This window comes from Excalfactoria chinensis, chromosome 7 (genome assembly GCF_039878825.1).
Source record: "Excalfactoria chinensis isolate bCotChi1 chromosome 7, bCotChi1.hap2, whole genome shotgun sequence".
Lineage (NCBI taxonomy): Eukaryota > Metazoa > Chordata > Aves > Galliformes > Phasianidae > Excalfactoria > Excalfactoria chinensis.
Genome location: NC_092831.1, coordinates 30,579,848 through 30,602,041, shown reverse-complemented (window position 1 = coordinate 30,602,041; position 22,194 = coordinate 30,579,848). Strand labels below are relative to the sequence as shown.

At 41.4% G+C, this 22,194-nt stretch overlaps 1 protein-coding gene across 7 annotated transcripts in view; it reads right to left on the bottom strand.

The window, feature by feature from the left end:
• Positions 1–22,194, bottom strand: part of MYO1B (myosin IB) — an 88,569-nt gene that overhangs the window by 35,516 nt on the left and 30,859 nt on the right. For all 7 annotated transcript variants that reach the window (XM_072341733.1, XM_072341731.1, XM_072341735.1 and 4 more), the window contains 10 exons: positions 16,363–16,457; positions 13,401–13,505; positions 10,720–10,766; positions 8,795–8,858; positions 3,359–3,457; positions 2,960–3,063; positions 2,336–2,483; positions 1,326–1,444; positions 850–936; positions 461–526 (listed from right to left, as the gene is read on the bottom strand). In XM_072341733.1, the coding sequence (XP_072197834.1) occupies positions 461–526; positions 850–936; positions 1,326–1,444; positions 2,336–2,483; positions 2,960–3,063; positions 3,359–3,457; positions 8,795–8,858; positions 10,720–10,766; positions 13,401–13,505; positions 16,363–16,457 (934 nt within the window). The remainder of the gene's footprint in view (positions 1–460; positions 527–849; positions 937–1,325; positions 1,445–2,335; positions 2,484–2,959; positions 3,064–3,358; positions 3,458–8,794; positions 8,859–10,719; positions 10,767–13,400; positions 13,506–16,362; positions 16,458–22,194) is intronic.

Here is a 22,194-nt window from a genome sequence, read left to right as displayed (position 1 = left end):
ACAGGTCACGAGCTAGGAATCACTACACAATATTTATGTAGGAGAATCAAGATGAAACGGAATATTATTCTTCATTTGATTTTGACAGAGAAAAAAAAACAACCAACAAAACATACAGGCTTTGGTTTGCTTTATAAAAGGAACAGAACTTGTTCAAAGACATCCACAAAACGCCTCAGGGCAGAACTGAGGCTGCCAGGCTTCTCTCATGCTCAGAATTCACGTCACAACAACATGCTTTTATTTTGCTACCATAAATATTTATTTACCTATTGTGCGAAAACACGAGTTTGGCTTTCATGAATTTCTGGTTTGGTTGCCAGACATGCTAAGACAACTCTCTATTTTAAAGCGCTTTTTGGTTCAGTATGACATGCATTCCCATTACAGGTACACAAACTGCTCTATTAGGTTTAATAACAGCTCTCATGTTAAACGTTTACTATTACAACAGTCTCACCTCAAATATTTCAAAGCCATAGATGTCCAGCACTCCCATCACCTTCTTTCTCACTTTTGTTTGTGCCTTTAAAAATAAATACAAAACAAGAAACAAGTTACGTTTCTGTACGTTCCACACAGGGGGGTCAGGAAAACCGGTGTATCTCATAAGCAGGTTGTCAGGTTGTGTAAACTAAAATGCTAAACATGACTTCTCAAAATACACTTCAGGTGAGTGTTTTCATGAGGTTACAGCAGAGCAGACAGCAATGTCTGGAGGTGTGACACAACTATTCCCCTGTACCTTGAAAGCATAGAACCATGTAAAATGAAATCAGCAAACAGCGTTATCTTACTTCAATTCAAATCCATTCTACTGATTTTCTTACCGGCGTAAAACAGCAATACCTTAATGCTCTCGTTGATTCTGGTAACAAGCCAAGAAAAGAGGCGACTGTATAAATTCTTAGCCAGAGCATCGCGAGCATAATAAGCCTAAAGAACAAAAAAAAAAAAGAAGAAAAATAGTAAATGTAAGGGCTTGACACAAGCTTTGAACAGAGCTGTGTGTGACTCAGGCAGTGGTGCTTCTCCCTGAGCAGGCTGCTGAGCCAGAGTGGGCTGCCAGGAGGTTTCAGCAGCATCCTTCCACCCAACTGGCACAGGCAAAATTTGACCCCCCCCATTCTGTTCCTAAGCAAAGGACTCAAGCAACCACAGTGAGTGAAGCTGCATTCCTGCTGGCTTGAGCTGATGAGACACAGGTGGCAATTGCACTGGCTTTGCAGTATTGCAAGATAAATTCACACTGCCAGCAAAAGTCATGGATTACTAAGGGCTATTTAAAACCATCACTTCTCTTAAAACTGGGACCGTGCCTTTACCTGAGCTACATTCAATGTTGTTGAAACTTTTTCTTGCTTGGCTTCAACTGTCCGGAAGCTGAAAGCTCTCTCCAACACAGACTGGTCTATACCTGTCAGCTCGCAGATTTCCTTCAGCTCTAAGGTGAAAAAAGCAGGGTGTAAGTATAACGAACCCTTTCATAGTGCTGTTTTCATTCCCACAAACGATCAGCTTTACAACATGTCAGTGTTTTCCCAAAACAGGTTTTCTTCAACTGCAGTGTTTCCCTTCCACACTCCCTCCTCCTCCCCCACCAAGCACAGTGAGTTACGAGCTTTGAAAGCACTTAATATTTGGATATTTCTGCAAAGAAACTTCTCTTCTATTCGCCACAGACTCCTCTTCCTGATGAGAAGCTTTGAAATGAAAGTAGCTCAACCTCCCAAATTATCAACTGCAAAAAACATGACATCACCAAAGGAAGCTATAAACAAAAACACCCTACTACACTAAACAAAAAGCCTCTGCTGCAGAATAACCAAGCAGTTACAGAAACACCAAGTACCATTCCACGTTACAGAAAAAAGCATTAATGAAGGGAGGGGAAGGGGGAGTCATTCTCAATACTTCAAACACAGAGCAATTGAAATTGAACGAGATTAGAGTCACATTTGCTTGCAGGTGCATTTTGGAAGCAATCAGTGATAGGATGAGAAATAACAGCCTTAAGTTGCACCAGGGGAGGTTCAGTTTGGATATTAGGAAGAAATTCTTCTCAAAAGGAGTGCTGAGGCATTGGCATGGGCTGCCCAGGAAGGTGATAGTGACACTGACCCTGGAGGCGTGCAAGAAACATGGAGATGTGGCACTGAGGGACACTGTCAGTGGGCACAACGGTGATGGGATGATGGTTGGGCTAAATGACCTTAGCGGTCTTTTCCAACCTTAATGACTCTATGATTCTACAATACAGTACACCTACAGAAATAACAAAATCCATAATGAACGTCAGACAAATTAATGCTTTTCTTTCCATCTCTCATCTCACCATTTTTATCTTTGATTTTACTTTCATCTAAGCCGTTGACGCGAGATTCAGGCTTAAACTCAATGTTTCCCAACTTCAGAACTGCCGCCACCACTTCAAAAACGGACTGTGTTTCGTGATCCATGAAACCCACAATCTGCATGGCGTTCTGGAAAGGAGACAGATAACATTACGAGAGAAAAGAAACTACATTCACACAGATCATCGTTGCAGAAGTAATAGCAGAAATTAGAAAAGGTTTTATAGATAAGTACATCTGTAGTATAAATGGGTTGCAGAGGGTTTGGTAAATGAGCTGGCATATCAGCCCAGCCCACTTTCAGGATCCGTATCAGACTGCTGAGAGCCAGCCCATGGATTTTAAAAGGCAATATTTATTTAGCCACTTAAGTTTATAATGCAACCAAGCTATCTATAGCCATATGAAGATATACTGCTGTCTTCTCAAGTGCTGCTCAAAAAGACAGTAACTTTTAGAATCTATGTTCCTACGACAACTTTCAAACGACTCAAAGATGGTCCTGCCAGCACTGCCCAGAGCAAGCAGCCAAAGCTGCAAGCACAATAGCTTTGCATTTCTGTTGAGCACTTCGGGTTTTACACGCAGCCCCTGTTATCCTTTACCCGAACTGTTCTGAAGTTGGCAGCATCATCCACTCCATTCACTTTGGCAGAGTCCAGGCCCAGGTAGTTGTATCTGCTGAAGTCCCTCTCCAGCTTGAGTTTGCCTAATAAAAACACCATTGTAACAGCATGCTTGTTAGGAGCTCTTTCATCCCCAGAGACAGTATTGTCAAGAATGATTTTCATTTAAAAGATGAAATTTTCTTTAGTGATCTTCCAATTGCAAGTGGTCTGGTTATGAACAGGCTGCCTTCTTTGTCTAGAAGACATGGCAAATGTTTACCATTCTGACTCGGGTATCTGTAAAATCTCACTCTATATAGTTACTGCATTTCAAGACACACTTGGAATGGCCCGTTAAGGAATTGTAACTGAAAAAGGCACGAGCATCACACTCACAGAGGAAGTCTTCTGATGCGCCAGACAGGATCTGATAGAAAATGTGGAAGTTTCTTTCACCTCTTGGCTGCTTCACAACACGAGACTTCTCCAGCAGATCTAGGCAAACAAACAAAACCTCACAGGTCAGGGGAAGGTTTAGCAGAACATTTTCATATGAAAATACTGGCCCGATTTATTTCTTTCCGTGATCACCTGTGAATTGGAAGAAATACATAAGGCACCTGTAAATGCTGCAATCTGTGAACTATGGAGAAAACTCAGCTTGTGGGGGGTAATGTACAGAACCACCAGCAGTCAGCATCAGCATAAGGTTTGCTGAGAAAGATCTTGTTACTGTGTTCATCTCCACTGCAATTAGCTAGGATTAAGCACCTCCTGATGGAACGAGAGCCAAAGGCGAGGCTTCAACCCACATAAATATACAAAAGCCTTAGGAAGCTTTGCAAATGAACTACAGCAAGGCAGTTTCAAAAAGGAATATCTGCTCTAGCACTTCACCAGAAACAACAATAACAAAAATAGGAGAAAATTACAAAAAGCTTCTAGCTGGCTTACATTAAGACAGCTCAAATATCTTACTGACCAGTGTGACTTGTCTGTTTCATGAGGACACCACTGCCTGAGAGCAGCACTAAGGGCACCAAACACAGAGGCTGGAACAGCAGCTCCCAAGGAGCCACACACCTGGATGGGTGAAGACTATGTGAAGGTGAATCTGCAGCACTGCTGTATGCAGTGTGCAACCAAGAACTTCAGACTTCTTTGAACAAACATTTGTGCTTCTATAACTCAATAACCCCAGTTTCTTTCCATGCCCAATGACAAAGGACAGGTACACCCAAGCAAGAGGCCATGCCACCAGCAGTTCATCTTGATGTTACAATGGGATGGGGTACAGGCGTGCCCTTATGCTCTTCCAGGTTAATGACTTTTAAGCTCTCCTCGTTGATCCATGGTTGGAACTTGGAGCCATTCCGCGCCTATCCCAACTTTCTCACTTTTAATTCATTGCCTGAAGGAGAAGCACCTTCCCCTCCAAGTGGTAATGCTGGGAACAAGGGAGGAACGGTGAAGGTAAGGTAACACTGAGTCACACCGGCTGTACAACTTCTCAAACTAAGTGTTGGAACGGATGGCAGCCAACTTGAATCTCAAAGAAATAAACAACTTCAGCTCCCACAGTGGCTGCACACACTTCAGGAAACGGCTGTGTTTTCAAAGGATACTGAAGTGATGCAGTTTGCGAAGCGGTTTGGCTTAGCTGTGTTGAAAAACATTCTATATATAAATGGAAGCAAACGCTGGCAGAAAAGCTTAGCTACACATCCCAGCAGAATATTAAATGTAAGCCTCCTTCTAATTTACACACACACCTTCTGCAGATACAACAAAGTTGACTCAAGCAGACGTTGAATTTAACATATTATGTTTTATGGATAGCTGTCTTGGGTTTTCCCTTATGGTTTACTTTATTTATAAAACACATTTTTAGAAGCAAGGAGGTTACTAATTAACAGACAGCTTTCCAAAGTCCCAATACTCCACCGGTTGCCTGCCTTTGTAATAGAGGGGAAAAGCTCCAGAAAGCAGTTGCTGACAAAGTTGGATATTTACCTTAACAAAGCAGCTGCTATCAATTCTCTTTAAAGATGTGTTTGTTGCCTGTGCTGGTTAAAAACAGCTTTTAGAAAGCAAGCATTACATATACTGCATTTCACATGCACTGCTGTTCTCAACTTGTTAATCATTAAATCACTGGCAGGCTTAGGTGGATTAGGATCACAACATGCTAAAAAGCTAGGTATCCTTCAGCAGGAAGGTGAGACATGAAAATATAAAACTCACAGATATTCTGGGTAAAATATTGTAAGATCCCCGCTTTAGAAAAGGTCTGAACAAGTGCCCATAGGAAAAGTGTTGGACTGTACCATGAAAGGCTATTTCAGACAAAAAAAATGAGTGTACACATCAACAGGCACAAGAGAAACAAAGCACGCCCTATCTGCAGTGCACATAACAAACTGCTGGAAGGTGGCACCAAGGGATAGGGTGGTAGATAGGTTGGGCTCCATTAACTTGAAAGTCCTCACCAGCCTAGGTGATTCCAGGAGTGTACACACACAAACATCATCTCGGGAACAAGAAAGACATGTGGATGAAGTCATGTGTTACAGCTAGATAAGCTGCTGCTCATTTTCTATTATCATCAGAAGGGACGGGGGGTAAGGAGGATGGAGTGGAAGGAGCTATTATTCTCTTTCTTACGCTCCCATTCCTATTAAAATGGCAATTATAATAGAAGAAAAACTGAGTAGAGCGCTGAGGGTTTCTGTATTCCAAGTCCACAATATTAAACCCACGTGAAATCAAGTGAATTACACAGCCCTCCAACTGCCTTTCCCCACAAGCATTGTGAGAACAGTCTCTGAGCACACAAGCAATCAGCAAAGCACTGTCTACAGCAGTGCTACCCACACACACCATGCAGCACGGGAAGGCACACATTATTTACTTCATTGCGACACAAAAAAAATAATTCCCAGCTGACATCATATATTTAATGACTGCATAAATCAGGTTCATCTCGAATTTTTCACTCTTGGTTTCATCTACTTTATAATTGTTCATCACATGAATGACTTACAAAGTAGTGCACTCAGAAGTGGGGGTGACTGTGTCATGTAGTTTTAATGAGCCTGTATGTATTTTACGCTGTCCAAACATAAAACTATTTTCAGTTTGGGAACACGTTGGTCCTATCATAATAGACATTACAAAACTTCCATTGCAGTCCCTTCCACTGCACTATCCCCATTCTGACGTGGCTGAAAATATTTACCCTTCATTTATGCCACATCAACATTTCAGAATTACCAGCTGCCACTAAAGCCAGCGGATGTATCAGTTCACTGCAAACTGGACAGGATATACAGGCAGCAAGCATTGTCATGGTAATTTTGCCCTCTAGCTCCAGCTCATGAAAGGTTCACTTGTAGGTGAATCCTTGTCATTACGGAGCAAGAGCTTGTTGAAGGCACAAGAATCGCTCAAAGGAAGGTCAAGATAGCATCTGTCACAACACAAAGTTTGACTGGCAGACTGACAGGTCTCTGTTAATCTTTAGCAAAGTGATCAAATTAGTGATGTGTTTTCATTAGCCTTCTTGCCACCAAAATAATCCAGACGTTCAGCTGCTTTCCAATATAAAATGCAACTCAGTGACATATGCCGTGACCCAAAAATATCGTCAAATTCATAGGTGCTCGGAAGTCAAGCTCATCAGATTCGACTAATAAAGTTTAATCAAAACATTATGACATCATCTTCACATGATGTTAACACTGAACCAACAAACGGTCAGAAAGCGAAGAATATTTATTAACAAACTAATCACCCTTTCCCTTTTAAGGATAGGAAACTTCAGCACAGCTTTATGAATTAAGATGGCAAATCCTAAATTTGACTACAACCAGAGCAAATTGTAAATGATGCAGAAGAATTTAAGCCCCCAGTAAATCATGAATGGCAATAACTCCCAACAGAAACATTTCTTATCCAAATCAGTACAACGCTGCAAGCATTACAAGTGTGGAAAAATACAAGGTAGGGCAATGCACTTGTGTTAGCATTCTACATAATTGAAATCAAGTCTTAAATGAGCTGGGTAGGCAATGAAACTCTGTGAACTGCAAGATGGTATACGTTAAAACCCAACCACAAGAACTTGGTATTTAACTGTGACATCCAGCATTAGTATGAGATAGCCCAGTCAGTAGCATCTTTTAAACAATAGGGTCTACACTTCATGTTTTCAAATCCATATTCCTCGTCTCGCTATCAGATACTTAATAAACCTTAGAGTAAGGATACCTAAAATAGGTATCTTATAAAAAATAGGTCTGCCCTTGATTACACACGTCATCACATCAGATAATTAGATGCAATGCCATCATTACCATCTGCTATGATTTAGAAGGTAGATAAACAATATGGTAACTATTTGGATCGCCTTTTAATATGACACGCTATTTTAATCAGATGACTCAGCACAGCGTTTTCAAAGACAAATTGTTGAATGTCCATTCTGCAAAGCAGTTCATTTTTACTTATCTTTATTTATCTACTTTGAATGTGGAGGGAAAAAACAAAACAAAAAGCCCAGCTAGTCTGCTGAGATCTTTTTGTACAAATTAAATTACTGATGACTACACTTAGCCCACATTTAATTACTGACTATAGCAATGAGTACATTTCCATCTAACTTTATTGCTTGTCACATGTCAATGTTAACAGATAGCCATGAACACTCAAAGAGCGACTGCTCTGAGCTTCGTGTTGCTAGCATTACAAAATGCTACATCTGTGTGTGTAGTTCTTCACAGTGTTTCTAAAAGTTTGTGTTATATCTGAGAGTTCACTGGTTGAGCCTGGAAAACTAATTGTGCCTCAAGCAGGAAAATGGCACTGGGGTCAGAAGGCTTTAGAAACAGGAATGAATTTGGCTGAGCAAAGAGAGAGGCCGAGGCCAGGTCAGTGACACCTAGTGCAGTTGCTCACTGCCCTCCTCCAGCCCTATCTGAAAAGTAAGGAAAACAAACAAGCATAGCTTAATATAGCACAGAAGAACAACTTCTTATAAAAACAAAACAAAACAGCACTTAAGCTCTTGAAAGAAAAGCAAGTCAAGGCATCTTGAATTGGCATTTCAGTTACTGGTTCCTTGCTTCCCAGCAGAAAGCCTGCTAAAAAGTCTATCAGAGCAACAGCCCTACTTCCAGTAATAAAACTTAGGTTTAGTGGGGAAATATCAGTAGTAGGGTGAATGACTGGACTAGATCATCTTGGAAATCTTTTCCAACCTTGTGATTCTATGATTCTGAAGCCCAGGGCTACTTTGCCCTTCATGAACTCAACAGGTTTTTACGCTCTCTCACAATGAGCTTTTATCTATACAGTGAAGTACACTAAAATTAGCATTGGAAGCATTAGAATGCTTTTATTTCAAGAAAGCACTCTCATTCCACTGTGATCTCCAGCATACTTGGAGCGACTTCTGGATTACAAAATCGATTATCTCCAACACCACCTACCATCAATATATAACACATCAAATCAAGTCATAGCTATGCCCATTGACCCAAGTACGAAATAGGCCTCAGACACACTTAATCCATTCAGAGGCAAGGTAAGGACCCACACGCTCTGCTTCTTACCCTCTAAAACAACACATCTATTATTCACACTTCTTTCAAGTCTCTCTTCACTTACTCTCATAGACTCATCACCAAAACAACAAAACACAAAAGCTTAATTTACCACATAATGAGGTTCAGTAAGACCAACACTGCTACTGATTTCAATAATTTACTTGCCCTCCTTTTTGAACAAAACGTTTTTAGCTGTCAATAAGCTGATATCAAGAGCAATACTCACAGTTGCTTATAACTCCTCCGAGTGGATCACCCTTGAAATCAAACTCAATATCCATGTATTTTCCCTGCAAAAGAAACAGAGTTCAAGACTCTAACTTTTGTTTATGAAAAAAAAAAAGCTATTTTGGAGACCATTTTAGAAGTTCCTCGGTTGTTCTACAGGCTAAAAGAGCAAAATGCAACCTCCTGTGCGCAACGTCAAATTGTAAGAAGCTGAAAATGACTCAAAGCTTCTAATTTTACTATCACAGCCAGAGATTCTCAAGCCAACTGCTTTAATAGGCCATGTGCAACACGGTAATTTTTTTGTTCCCTCGACAAAAAGTAAGCTGCACAAACATTGAGCAGAACACTACCCCCACCCAACAGTGCTTGTGGTTGTGTAGGCGTTACCACACTTATTAAAGGAAGTATGGATGTCCAAGCAGACATATTTGCTCTATGCCAAACCTCCTGAGCACTCAGAATAGCACTCAGGAGCAGCAGCAGCGATTACCGCTGTTACTGTAGGTGCCTGCCCTGTGCAAAGTGATGGTTTTTTCCCATTGAACTCTTTGCTTAGTAACTCAGGAGACCAGAGGCAACAATTAGCAGGCTGTCACCACAAAAGCCACTTCATGTGCAGCCTTACTGACGCAGTGCGTTGCCTTGACTTCTGCATGACTTCTTCTGCTTCGCGCTGTTCTGTGCATCATTTCAATAGGTACAACAAGCACTTACGGCAGTAACAGCTACGTTTAGCAAAGACAGAATGAACAGAGCCACACTGCAAGCACAGCTCACCCCGAAAAGGAAGTTTAGACTAAAGATAAAGAGCACTGGTAGGAATTCAATCCTGCTCCCCAAGCCATGCACAGAAATGATCTCACTGGTGAGATCAGAGGATAAAAACAATCTTTGAAAGGAAAAGCCTCATGTTTATCCTGCCTCATTGTGTTTAGGAAGAGATTTCTTGTTTTAATTACAGAACATGAAAAATCAAGCACTTAGCGTTGACTGCCTCAAAGATATGTTTAAATTTGCTGGCTATTTTGTCAAGTTTGGCTTATTACGTTCCTACTGAAACTCTATTCTTCTCCTGCTGGCAGCTGAAGCAGACGGGACAATACTTGTACTTTCTTGTTTGAAGTTAATTCTGAGCTGATTCAAATTTTCAAGATAAAGAATTAAATCAGATAATTAAATCTTAATTTCCCAAGCACTGGGCCAGCTGGCTGTTTCTGGAAGTATTTTTAGCTTGGTGTTCATAAGCAAGGACTTGAAAGGCAAAATCCTTCTTGGTTGCACTTTGTCCTGGAAACCCTCTCGCTTGCAAACGCTGCCTCTTCTCTCTGATGGCTCTCCTCCTAGAGCCTGAAGGACCTCATCTCTGACAGCTGCCCCTTTTCTACCCTTGTAATACAAAAAATGATCATGCAGTGCCTCAACTTTCAGCCCCGACCTTGCCTCCATGGCCATATGCAGGGCCCACAGAGCACACCGCTTGCTCTGTTCACAGACAGGGCAGTGACCACAATTAAGTTTTCACTCACTCACAGACAGTCAGATCCTTAATTTTGATTTTTATTTTCTATTTTCTGCTTGTTTCTGATAGATTCCCAAAAGATGTCTAAGCCCACATCAGAAACCAGCAAGATTCCTGACAAATGGGTGATACATCTTTCAAAAATATGGCCAAATGTAGTATTAACGCTAGGAAAACAATTGGGCAGGAGGATGTGCTAAAATGTCCAGAATGATATACTGACTGTTACTGATCACGAGCACTCTCCAGGCATCTCGGTCCTAGGGCAACTACAGCAATGTTCTCTCTCCTAATGATTCATTCACACCGTACAGATGCCTTGATGGCCAATACAAGGTAAAATAAAAACAGCATGCTATTCCCTATAAGGAATTCTAATAAGCCTTGCGTAAAATACTTACAAATCTAGAGGAGTTGTCATTCCTCACAGTTTTGGCGTTCCCGAAAGCTGGCAAAAGAGAAGAACAAATAAGACCACATCTACTGATAAAAAATAACCAACCAAAACACATACCTTAAAAATGCTTTAACATTTACGACCTTTTGTATGTCTAAAAGAATCCTAGACTTCTGAGAAATAATACATCACTCATTGCACCCATATCACTCACTCAAGATAGACTAAGCGTGACATTTTCTTCATTGGGAAAACACCTATGGAAGTCTAAAGCAGTCGGATTGATGAAAGGAAAGAAAGCAGTTGTGTTGATGAAAGGAAAAAAAAGCATACAAGGTGAAATAATTTCAAGACAAAATTGCATCTGGATTAAGGCGAATCTTGAGTTTGAGTCTTCACTTTTACAATCTAATGATGAAAATAACTTTCTATATAGGAAATTCTACTTGCTCTTCACTTAGAGAAAGAAATCAAGGTTATCTACCAGTACAGAAAATGATAAAAAATGCAGTCTGATTTGTAAGTGTTTAAAATGCCCTCTTCAGCTAGACCTAAGCTAGCTTTTGGAATCAAGTTCGGTTTTAACCTCTTCAGTTCAAGCTTCCTGACAAAGCAATCTCTCTGATAAGTGGCTTCCTAGAGCTATACTCAGATGGGCAGCCAACAGCTCAAAACACACACAGGTCTAGAGGACATTCAGGCTCACACATTCCCAAAGCCCAGCGAGTCAACCAGGAGCTCATCTCCTGCTTTATTAATTACAGCATCCCTACTCCAAAGGAGCCTTGATTTACTCCCAGTATTTATTAATATAGCGTACATATCTTTGAAGGTCAAATCAAGTGAATGTTATTTGGATAGAAATAAATACACGCTTTTAGGCTTCAGCAAACTTGCATGAGTAGACTTATTCTTGACCAAAGAACTGAAGCCAAAAGGAAAAGTTTCTCGCTCCTGAAGGTTAAGGATAAGTGAAAGAATTGTTTTTAAAATCTTTATGCCTGCAATAAATCATCTTTTCAACAACCAAATCTCTGAGCTGCATTTTCTTAAACACAGTGCTGAACAGTAGAGTCATTTATAACCGCACGGAATCAAACACAAGCGTTCCATTATAAAGCATGAGACACGTTCCTGAGTTTTCCCTGAAGTTCATTGTTTCTGAAAGTTAATTTACAGTAGTGACTGTAGTTTTTTCTAAAAATAAAACAGAAAATTCCCGTAAGATAAATTACACGCATTTAACATTGATGTCATTTTCTTGCACTGCAGCTAGACTGAAACCGATCTACGTAACCAAAGAAAAACAAACCTAACCACAAATGCTTAATTCCTGTCTAAAATGTACATAAGCTGCCAGGCCTGCTCAGCGGCCTCCCGGTCTGAAAAGCTATATAAGTAGGTACCACCGCACCAAGCAGAACAAAGAATACCTTTAAATGATATAGCAGTTCCCTGTGAGCTTACAGTTTTCTTCCTGCATTTAAACAAAGACTTGCAAGCTAACATGAAATCCAATAAATTTGGCAGTCCCTGGGGAGCAACTTGGCCTCGGCAAGAAAAGCCATCATACTACTTAGACTATTTCAATCTGCATCTGAAGCCTGCCTCCCAGGGATAAGAACAGCAACTTAAGTTTTGCGTATAGCTCATGATCAAATCTTATCCTTCCCAGTGCATCACTGCTCTCAGTGTGCTTTTGCTCACCCTTCCCTTTTTGGATTATTTTTTTTCCTGTTCGTACTCACATAATAAATACTCAATCCTTACAGGATACAAATCCTTACATTTATGTATAGGGAGCTAAGCAATAAATAAAATGTTGACGCTCAACAGTGTGACAGATGCTGTGTGTTCTACAGCCATAGCACCACAATAGCTCTGTACAGCGGTTATGAGAATTTGTCTCAGCACCACATTAGCTCAGAGAACTGTGGCAAAACCCACGCCAGGACTCAACACAATAGACTTAAGTAAGTCATTTCTGAAGGCAATTATTAGACAATAGGATAAAACTGTGTGCTTTCAGGATCACATATCCTATCTCCAGGAAAAATGAAGATCCTGTTTCTGGCAGCCAACCACTTCCAATTGACTAATTAAAAAACAAAAACCCAGACAATCACAAAGTCCTTCACGGGAGAGCAGGAAAGGCAGATGTCAGGAAGACAAGCTAACAGAGACAGCAGACACCGTACACAGGGAACAATAAGTTCTAAAGAATAACGGGTACCCATGTGGATTAGGTTAGTTTTTCCTAACATCCATTTCTTGACTTTTTTTTTTTCCTGCAAGAAAAATAATGCTTTGCAGAGATTGTTTGTTTACTAGGGCCTGTGATAATATAAATTGGAAGGAAATGAATCAGAGGGAGTGAAGTTAAATCTCTTGATACAGTCAAGCATCCTCAAGCCAGGGTTAGGAAAGGGTATGCCCTGAGAGAGCTGACTGAGGAGTCTGGGAAGTATGATCTAACTTCCTAAGCTGTTACTTCCTGAGGAAAAGATTTCATTTTTAAGCAGACCTCTCTGTAATTGAACAATTTTGTGCGGCTGTCTTCACAGAAAGCACCTCCTACAGTTTTGGAAACCAAGTACGTGCAAAATAGCAGTGGGTAGTGCTTCCAAAGCCAACTCGTCAGGGAAGCTGATAGATAGAGGTAGTGCATGCTCGTGAGAAACATACCTTCAAGAACAGGATTAGACTGCAGAAGTTGTTCTTTCACTTGGTTAACCTCTGCCCCCTTGCCACATACAGCTGCTACGTATGACATTACCAGCTTGCTTGCCTCTGTAGGGGAAGAGCAAAACAAAACAGCAGTAAGTATCGGCAATTGGTCATTTGGAGACTTGATCTTCATCCTATTTTCACTGTACCAGTCAAGAATCATGGGCACAACTCATTTCAGCTTTCTTCTCTTTTGGTGTACAGCCTGGAAAGGACAAAGGAGCTCACCGTGCCACAAGAGCCACGCCATGACATCAGGACCTCCAATGACTTAAATAAGTGGAGCCCATCCAAGCTAAAGAAGCCACTGCTGGATACAGCACACTGTGGCTACTTCTCTGTTTAGTCTTAGTGAGAGACAGCCACTTAGGAAAGAAAACTACCTCTAGGTACCATGCTGGAATGCGTAGTCTGGATCTGAAGGTTTTAGCAAGAAAAACTAGGCCCAAGCACTTTCAAGATGCAAAATGCAACAAGTTTACCTCACCAGATACACAATCGCACAGATGTAAGCACACAACATGCAATGCTATACACATAATTATAACTCTGAAGTAAGCTACGAGTAAATAAATAACAGTAATTCAACATCATATATCATTGTGCAGCCAGTTTCAAGGTATAAAGTTTAGAGAAACTGAAGTCCTCATTTAAACAACGAAACTAATTAGGAGATATAAACTTTTAAGGAAGTCTGGAACAGTTTTTGCACTGGGTTTGTAAGGATGTCCTTCAGCCAAACAGACAGGAAGATTTCCAAAGGAAAAAAACCCATCCAACCCTCATGTTTTAGTCGGTTTGGACAAAGAGCAGCTGCAAAAGGACCCTGTTTATAAACAGAATCTGTGAAGTTCAGTGTGATGTAAGATGGTGAAATTTGAGGCAACATCAGCTGATATACAGTGTAATGACTAACAGATGGAATCCCTATCAACTCAACCCAATTGCCATAACAACCCAAAACATTACTTGCTATTCAGAGATCTGTAACAAATTCAAGGGTTTCATTTCAGGAAGAAACTGACTAACAAGTTATACCTTGGATTTTGATTCTTCTCTATTTAATCAAGCTCATCTGTCTGTATTAAATGACTATTCTATTCTGGAAAGAAAACACAGCAGGCCTGTGATTCACAAAGCAAGGAAGCAGAAACCAGCAGCATCCGTGTGGAATCCCATCTCCCTTAACCATACAATTCCTCGAGCCTGGCTGTCTTATCTAAAAATACCTTCACTTCAGATCCTGGAGTTACCACACTATCTGATATGAAATACTAGCTAAAGCAGTCAAAACCTCTAGGGAGAGCTACTCAAAGAGACAAGAAATCACTGAAGCAAAAAATAAGATAGTAGAAAAAACATATACATACAATACCAATACATACAATGGCCTTCAGACAGGCTTTGAACATCACCAGAAGACAGAATAAATGCCAACTCCTTTATTAGGCACTCTGCTTCGCTAAGTAAAGACACAAGGAAGTGAATCACTGACTCAGTGCCTAACAGCACTTCAATATGCTACTCATCCTGGTAGCATTCCATGTTTTCTTGCACAGTGTTACTGTTCGTATCTATTACCAATATAAACACATGAAAAAAGTCTAAAACCTGAATAAATTAAAGAAAACAAGTGACAAGTTCAGTTTCAGTGGTCTCAGCTGAAACATGCCAAACATTCTGGTTACTAAAACCATCTATTCTAACTGTTACACCACATCTGTACCACCAAATCTGATTCTTCACCTTGAGGAATTTCTCCACTATCCTCCTTTTTCTTTGCAATGAAACCTAAGCCCTCAGCTATTAGACCCACTTCAGCATCCATGATCGCATCAAACGCTTAAGAGAGAACATGACAAATTCTGAGTCCATTACTGACTTGAATCTCAAACCACGCTCTTACGTTATTCAGTACTTACCTCCATAAAGATGGAATAACTCACATCATGCCCCATGTGGCTAAGAACACTACAGAATGCAGTTAGAATCCATATACAAACCTGAACCTACCAAAACCCTCTTCACAAATAGATAAGTCAAGAAACACATCCACTCCTACAGCCTTCAGCTGAATAAATACATTTTATAAAGTGCCCATCAGCTGTTTGAGAACTTATTGATCTCGAGGAAATAAAAAATGAAACAGCTTTGGTAGAGAACTCTTTTCAGCTGTGTGAAATCCTTGATAGAATCCATAATACTGATATGAACAAGAATTTGCTTTACTTAATATATACTCTTAATGGACACACAAATGTTTTACTGCCATCGAACTGGAAGAAAAGGATTAACTTAAAAGATCTCAAAACATTTTAACTGGCTGCCACTAACCAGACAAAGGAAAACCAGACATCACTGACAAACAAAACAGAACCCAAAGGCATTTATAACGACACACCAAAGATGAAGTTCATGTTGTTGCACAGCACACAAAAGACTGATGATATTTCCAAGATATCAGCTGTTAGTATCAATTTTCCTTGGGAAATGCTGTATTCCATCATAAATGCAAATCTTTATTAAAAGATACGTAAAAGGATCAAAGGTTTGCCTTCCAGTGTAGAAGAGCCAGAGCACTCAGTTGTCACCACCTTTGATATTTTTCAGGGGAGAGCCTATAAGTTTTTGGCCCTTGCAATACTCTATTGCAAACTAGCATCACCACAGCACAGCTTTGCACAGCAATAGCAATACCTCATTAACACGTGACAGGACTGTATCACGGTGACAGCATGGAAAAACATGAGTTTTGGGAAGATCACTCCTACAGCAACATGCATGACTGCATTCATTTACTACAGTGGCCTCACACAAAGTCTTACTGGTACCTCTCAGCTCTTACAGCTTCCAGCATCACTTAGCAACAGACTCGGAATAACTGTCAATGCTTCTGAATGAGGTCAAAGCCGTTTATTACCTGTTTTTCCAGCTCCGCTCTCTCCTGTAATAAGAATACACTGGTCTTTGTCCTGGTCCCTTAAAGATCGGTACGCTTCATCTGACAGAGCATAGCTGCAAGAGAAAAGAGCCAATTAAGGATTAGGCTCAAGTATACAGAAGAGTTTCCCAATAAGCATGTTCTTAGCACTCTAAGGGTGAATCCATACTGTGAAAATGAAGAATATTCTAAGATTTACCAGCTTTCCTACACCAAAAAATCTTTCTACGGAACACAGAACATTGTAAGTCTGAAACTCCTGGGCTGCAATTTGGATTCAAAGGTGCTCCGTTGCTATGAAGTAACATGTACTTTTTATATTTGGCTTTTACTCGGTTGTCATTTCAAGCCAGAGGAAGAGCTGCATTGATTTTGGTTTAAATGCATTTTCCAGCTCATAGAACAAGGCTTTCTGGATGCAGCACTAGAACTCCTTGCAAAAACTCCAGCAGTATCTACAACAAGACATACAACCAAAATAACTCACAGCACTAAGCAAATTCAAGCAACATGCTAGCAAACCTGCTAGCAAAACACAACATAGTTTTACATGAAATAAACATCCACTCATCAGACCAAGAGCTTTGTTTGACTGGTGTTCCTCACAGAATGATAAGCGTCAGTATATATTTTAAATCGGATACAATTCATTATTTACAGCAAACAAACCACAGTTCCAAAACAGCAAATAACTCACAGGACAACATGAAATACATAGTGGTTACTTAATTAACACATCATTTAGAAACTTATTCTATAGCAGCTTGGGAGCTTTGCATTCTGCTGACAACTGCAGAGATAGCAAGCCTTGCTTTTGCATAACATAACCATGCAGAGGTTCCACAGGAAACCACAGCTTTCCAAACTCTGACATGAAACTAGCTATGGTTAGCATGGGCAAAGCAATCCATGCTCAGCTTCTTCTACAGACTCTAGACTCTTCTACAGACTCCTACTGCTACAGCTCAAAAGCTTCTAACATAAAACCTGTGTGTGCTCAAATCAGTTCATACCTATTTCTTTTTCGCTATCTAACATTGCCCCTTGAGCTTAAGCAGTTCTGGCTTCTCCTCCTCCATGGTTTTAGGAGAACGTCCCATGAAACACTCTGTACTTCCTCATCCTTCATCACTATTAGACTCATCTCTCTTGTCTTTATGAAGCTGCACCATGTTCTGAGCTCAGCCATCCAGCAACAGCCCAACACACCAGGTGAGCGGCGTTCCAACAAGGCTGCAAAAGAAGTCATGAACACTTCCTGACTCCTTCCCTGCCCTTCCTCCCTAGCTCCTGCCACTGATGCTCAAGCCATTGATTCTTCACTCTTCGTTTTCTTCCTGTCCTGTTTCCTGCACCAGGGCTCCTCCATTGCTTTCCTTACAGCTTACGTTGTCTGAGAATAGTCTATACTGCAATTGTCCCTGCACGGCTGAGCTACCTGCTTACCAAGCACAAAGAGAGGTCACCACTCCTTTCGATACAATTATCATTGAACCAGAATTAAAACTGATCTCTCCAAGCTTACTACCACTATGGTGATTGAAGCATTTCAATGCGGTAGTTCAACCAGAGGTGAAAATGTGTTTACGAGAAAGTAGCAGGCTGTAATGTTTCTAGCATTACAACAAAGTCAGTCCGTGCCATGGCCAACAGGCTGCAGAGCTAGAAAAAAAAAAGACAGACTATTTTGCTGCTGAGAGACCATGACACAATTTCTGGCATCTGCTTTACTGACCTGAATCCAAACTACAGTAGCAATAACACTTTACCAGACTCTCTCTCAGGATATGTTTAGGAAATGAATAATATTTGCTGAATGCTGCTGCAGATACACTTGTGAACTGAAGAGCACAATGCAGAGCGTTCAGACATCCCAGCACATGTTTATGTAACTTCAATCACCATCCATTTTGCAAGGAAAAACAAAGCAGTAAGATATAAAGGAAAGAAATGTAACTACGATGAGCGTTCACAGACCATGCAAGCAGCCATTAATGGTAATGCCATGGACCCACGGGTTTGACTGGAAGCTGGCTATCAGCAGGAAGGTGAGGCTTTGTGGTGCTCTCAGACCTGCAGACTGGGTGGCTCGGACCGTGCCTGATGTCCTCCAGACAAACCCAGCCATCAACTACAATTTCTCTGCTGGAACAGCTTTCCTAGCATGAAAATGAAGTCAGCTTCAAGCACTGAGAAAATATTCTCTCTGCTGATACACTGAGCTATGGAGTTGACCAGATTAGAAACCATTCATCGTTTCTAATTCACCGAATTTCAAGTTTCCCAGCAGCCCCCATAAAAGTATACTTCAGTGCTTAATATATTTATTAACTCTGCCTGCACTGCACAGTCAAAAGCACCAAGTTTGGCCTTTCCTCCTCCCACGGTGAAGAAACAGAAAATTAAGTGCTAGTTGGAGAGCAAAAGGGATTCCAGCCAGCCCTGGACTGCCCCAACCCAGACAAGGATGCTGGGCATACATTGGCTTTTACTCCACATTTCTAGGCTACCCAACAAAGCAACAGACCCACAACTGTATCAGATATTGTCCACTCCAGGCACAAGAAAGAAAGAAGTGGACTCATTCTAGAAGTTTTGCAGAGTCGCTTATTAGAAGTTTCCTAAAACTCACCTCAGATGTTTCAACCCCTGCTCTAACAACTCAATTTCTGGAGGCAAAAATCAAGAGTATATAAATAACAGCATTTAAGGCTTCTTTGTTTTGCTGGCACTGCATGAACAGCATTAGGCACATTTAGATCACAGCCTGAACAAAGAACTTTATTCCCAAGGAAAAGAGAGAACAACTCATTTGTCACGTCAGCTTCAGTGGCACAGCACTGCTTCACAGTCCTTCATATTTATTACCTTCTTTTTGTCTTTACGTTAAAAGAAGCTTCAAGTCTTTCTGTTTAAACTCCACTTGTTGCCAACATGTGATGTCACGCTACACCTTATTTATTATAAACACATTAAATAATCTCATTTAAGGCCATTTGAGCTTAACATACAGGAGACCGCAAAGAATCCTTCTCCCTTCCGACTCTCAGCAACGTGAAGAGGTGCAGCTCTGGAAGCCAACATCTACAGCTGCAGCTTTAGGCCACATTCTCTGCTCTGACCCACCTCACAATTACAGAGCCCAAGCAAAACTTTCAAAATAGTTCATAATTGAAAAAGTAGTTATAACCCATGTGTTTTGAGTTAAATGGCGAGTGTGTCAGCAGTGCCGTTTTCCATACCTTATAATAAACTCCCCTTTGATTTTGAGGTTGTTAGGAGAGATGACAACTTTCTCCTACCACAACAAACACAGAACTATTTACTGGAGCTCTCTTTTAGCTGTGATTTAAGTATAGAAGCAGTTTGAAGTTAAAATGGCACCCACACCTACATCATTGGCAGGCGTTGCCTTTTTATAGCACCCATTCCTTTGGCCGCACCACTCCAGATGGCCTAAAGGGTCTGCAGAGGATCACACAGAACCACTACTCCAAGCCCTAAAATGAGGGCATGGAGGGAAGCAGCAAAGAGGGGTTTCCAAGAAGCTCGGGCAGCACCTCTTCTGTTGTAATAGAACAGGCCACAGTGAAGCTCACGTGTGAAGCAGAAGCCTTGCCCTCCTTCCATCGCCATCTTCCTTGAAGCCAAAAGCACCTTTTCAAAGGACACTTAGAAGGCCTTCCTCCTTGGCCTACTCAGCTGTCTCCAAACACACTGGCAGGGGATACACCAAGGGGCAGCACATTATCATTGCAAAGCACACTCTACGCTGCACTAAAACAGAGCTACAGCAAAATGCACATTTTACACATTGTTTAACACAAACTTCACATCAAATTTAACGTATGCTTTTCTGCAAAGCCTGAGAAGGGTATTTGTTAAGCTCCTTTCACTTTATGAGTGCACAGAAGTGCTCCGTGACAGGATGATAAGCACATAGTTTCATCCTCTCACAGTGAGCTGAGGGGGATGCACCAAACTTGTTAGTCTTGATGTACTCATATAAAGAAGAACTAATAACCTGGGATAGGAGAAGTGAAAGCACATTTTATAGAGAGCTTTCAGGCTTTATACTGTAAATCAGCACTATTGATCTCATTTTCCTCCCCCAGCCCCACCAAAGCCCAGTGGAGAAACCAGCATTGGGGAAAATAGAACTGTAAGAGATTATTTGCATCGTTAGCTCATAGCACAGAACTGTTTAATCTAATTGCCCTACGGATAACAAGCATGGCCCCATTTTCCATAATTACAAGGTGCCTCCTGTCAGCCCCTTTGACACATGTAGGGAGAGGAGGCTGTCAGCCTGCAATGGGCCTGAATGGAGCGGCAGCTGACAGAGCAGCGCCTGGGACAGCCCCACACAGGCGAGCAGCTGCTCTTTGAGTCAGGGGAAAAATGAAATGAGCTTAAGTACCAGGATAAAGAGGTGCCCTAAGACAGATGGAAAGGCTTTTCTCCCCTTCAGAACGCTACTGCATCTTTAAGCCTTCTTGGTTTTTCTGGTGAGGACTGTTTTTATCAACAATACTACGTGGCTAACATACACAAGGAAGCACAGCTCCTGTATTTCCCTTCCCACATGGCTATTCATGCTGGCAGCTGCAACGTTCAGAGACACAGAACAAAGCCCAGAGCCGAGTAAATCAGCCTGACTATTTGTGAGGAGCAGCCAGAATCCATGGAAGGAACAAGAGAAGGACAGACAAAACCACTCTTGATTTTCAAGAGTAAAGCACTTTAAAAACACAGCCTAATGCTAAACCAGAGACATTTTCTGTTCCGATGAACTGGGAATGCAATACACGCCCTGAGATGCTCTCTGGAGATCCCTTCTTCCTCAGGATGCAGCAGCTCTCAGGCTCACTTCAAACAGTGCCGGCACAGCTGGGCTGCCCAGTCCCTTCCCCACCCTGGGGACAGGACATATTTCCCCTGCAAGCCAGCAGGATGCATTGCTTTCTTCCTGGTTTTGATCACCTCCTTTTTACTCAGTGATGGCCAAAAAGACGCCTTTCTTGGGAAAACAAGCAATGATTTTTCCCCTGCACTGTACACACAAGACGTAAACACAACACATGACTGTCTGCCTACTTCAACAACATCTAAGGCGTCCCATTGGGGCTGCACAGTACTGTGATGGAAAAGAATCAAGCACAAGAAACCTACAAGCCAGCCGTGACATTACTGGACAGCAGGACTCTGAATACAAAGGTAACTGTGCCTCTTTCTAATCTAGACTATACAGCAGATTGTCTCTCTAAACTTCAGCACAGTAACAACCCCAATAAGCACACCCACATCCCATTCAACAGCTTGATCCTATGAGCAAGCCAACTGCCACAGCAGCAGCCCTCCAAAGCAACATGGAAATCCAATGGCCAATCACTGCATCACTGCTGATAAACAAACCAGCAGGACAGCCCAGGGTCCTGTTAATGCCTTTTAACTGAAAAAAGCCCCACAGACTAGCATACCAATTCAACACACACCAATGCTTGCAGTCACCAATGTACAGCAGGTACAATCCGGGGCATGGCTTGCATACAGAAGGAAATAAAAACAATGCACTATTATTCGGAGCTGTCAAGCTGCTGTCAGCTAAAGGGAATATTTTTTTTTAAACCAAACAAAGAAAAAAAAAAAAAAGGCAAATATCTCCACACCACGAGGTTTTCAGCAGAGCAGCTGGGCTTGGCTTCCCTCTCAAATAGTCCCATTCCTAGAAATTACATCAGCTAGCTGGATGCCCGTAGCCATCACTCTCCCACGGATCCAGCAGAAAGGGTAACTCCCAGTTCTAAGGCC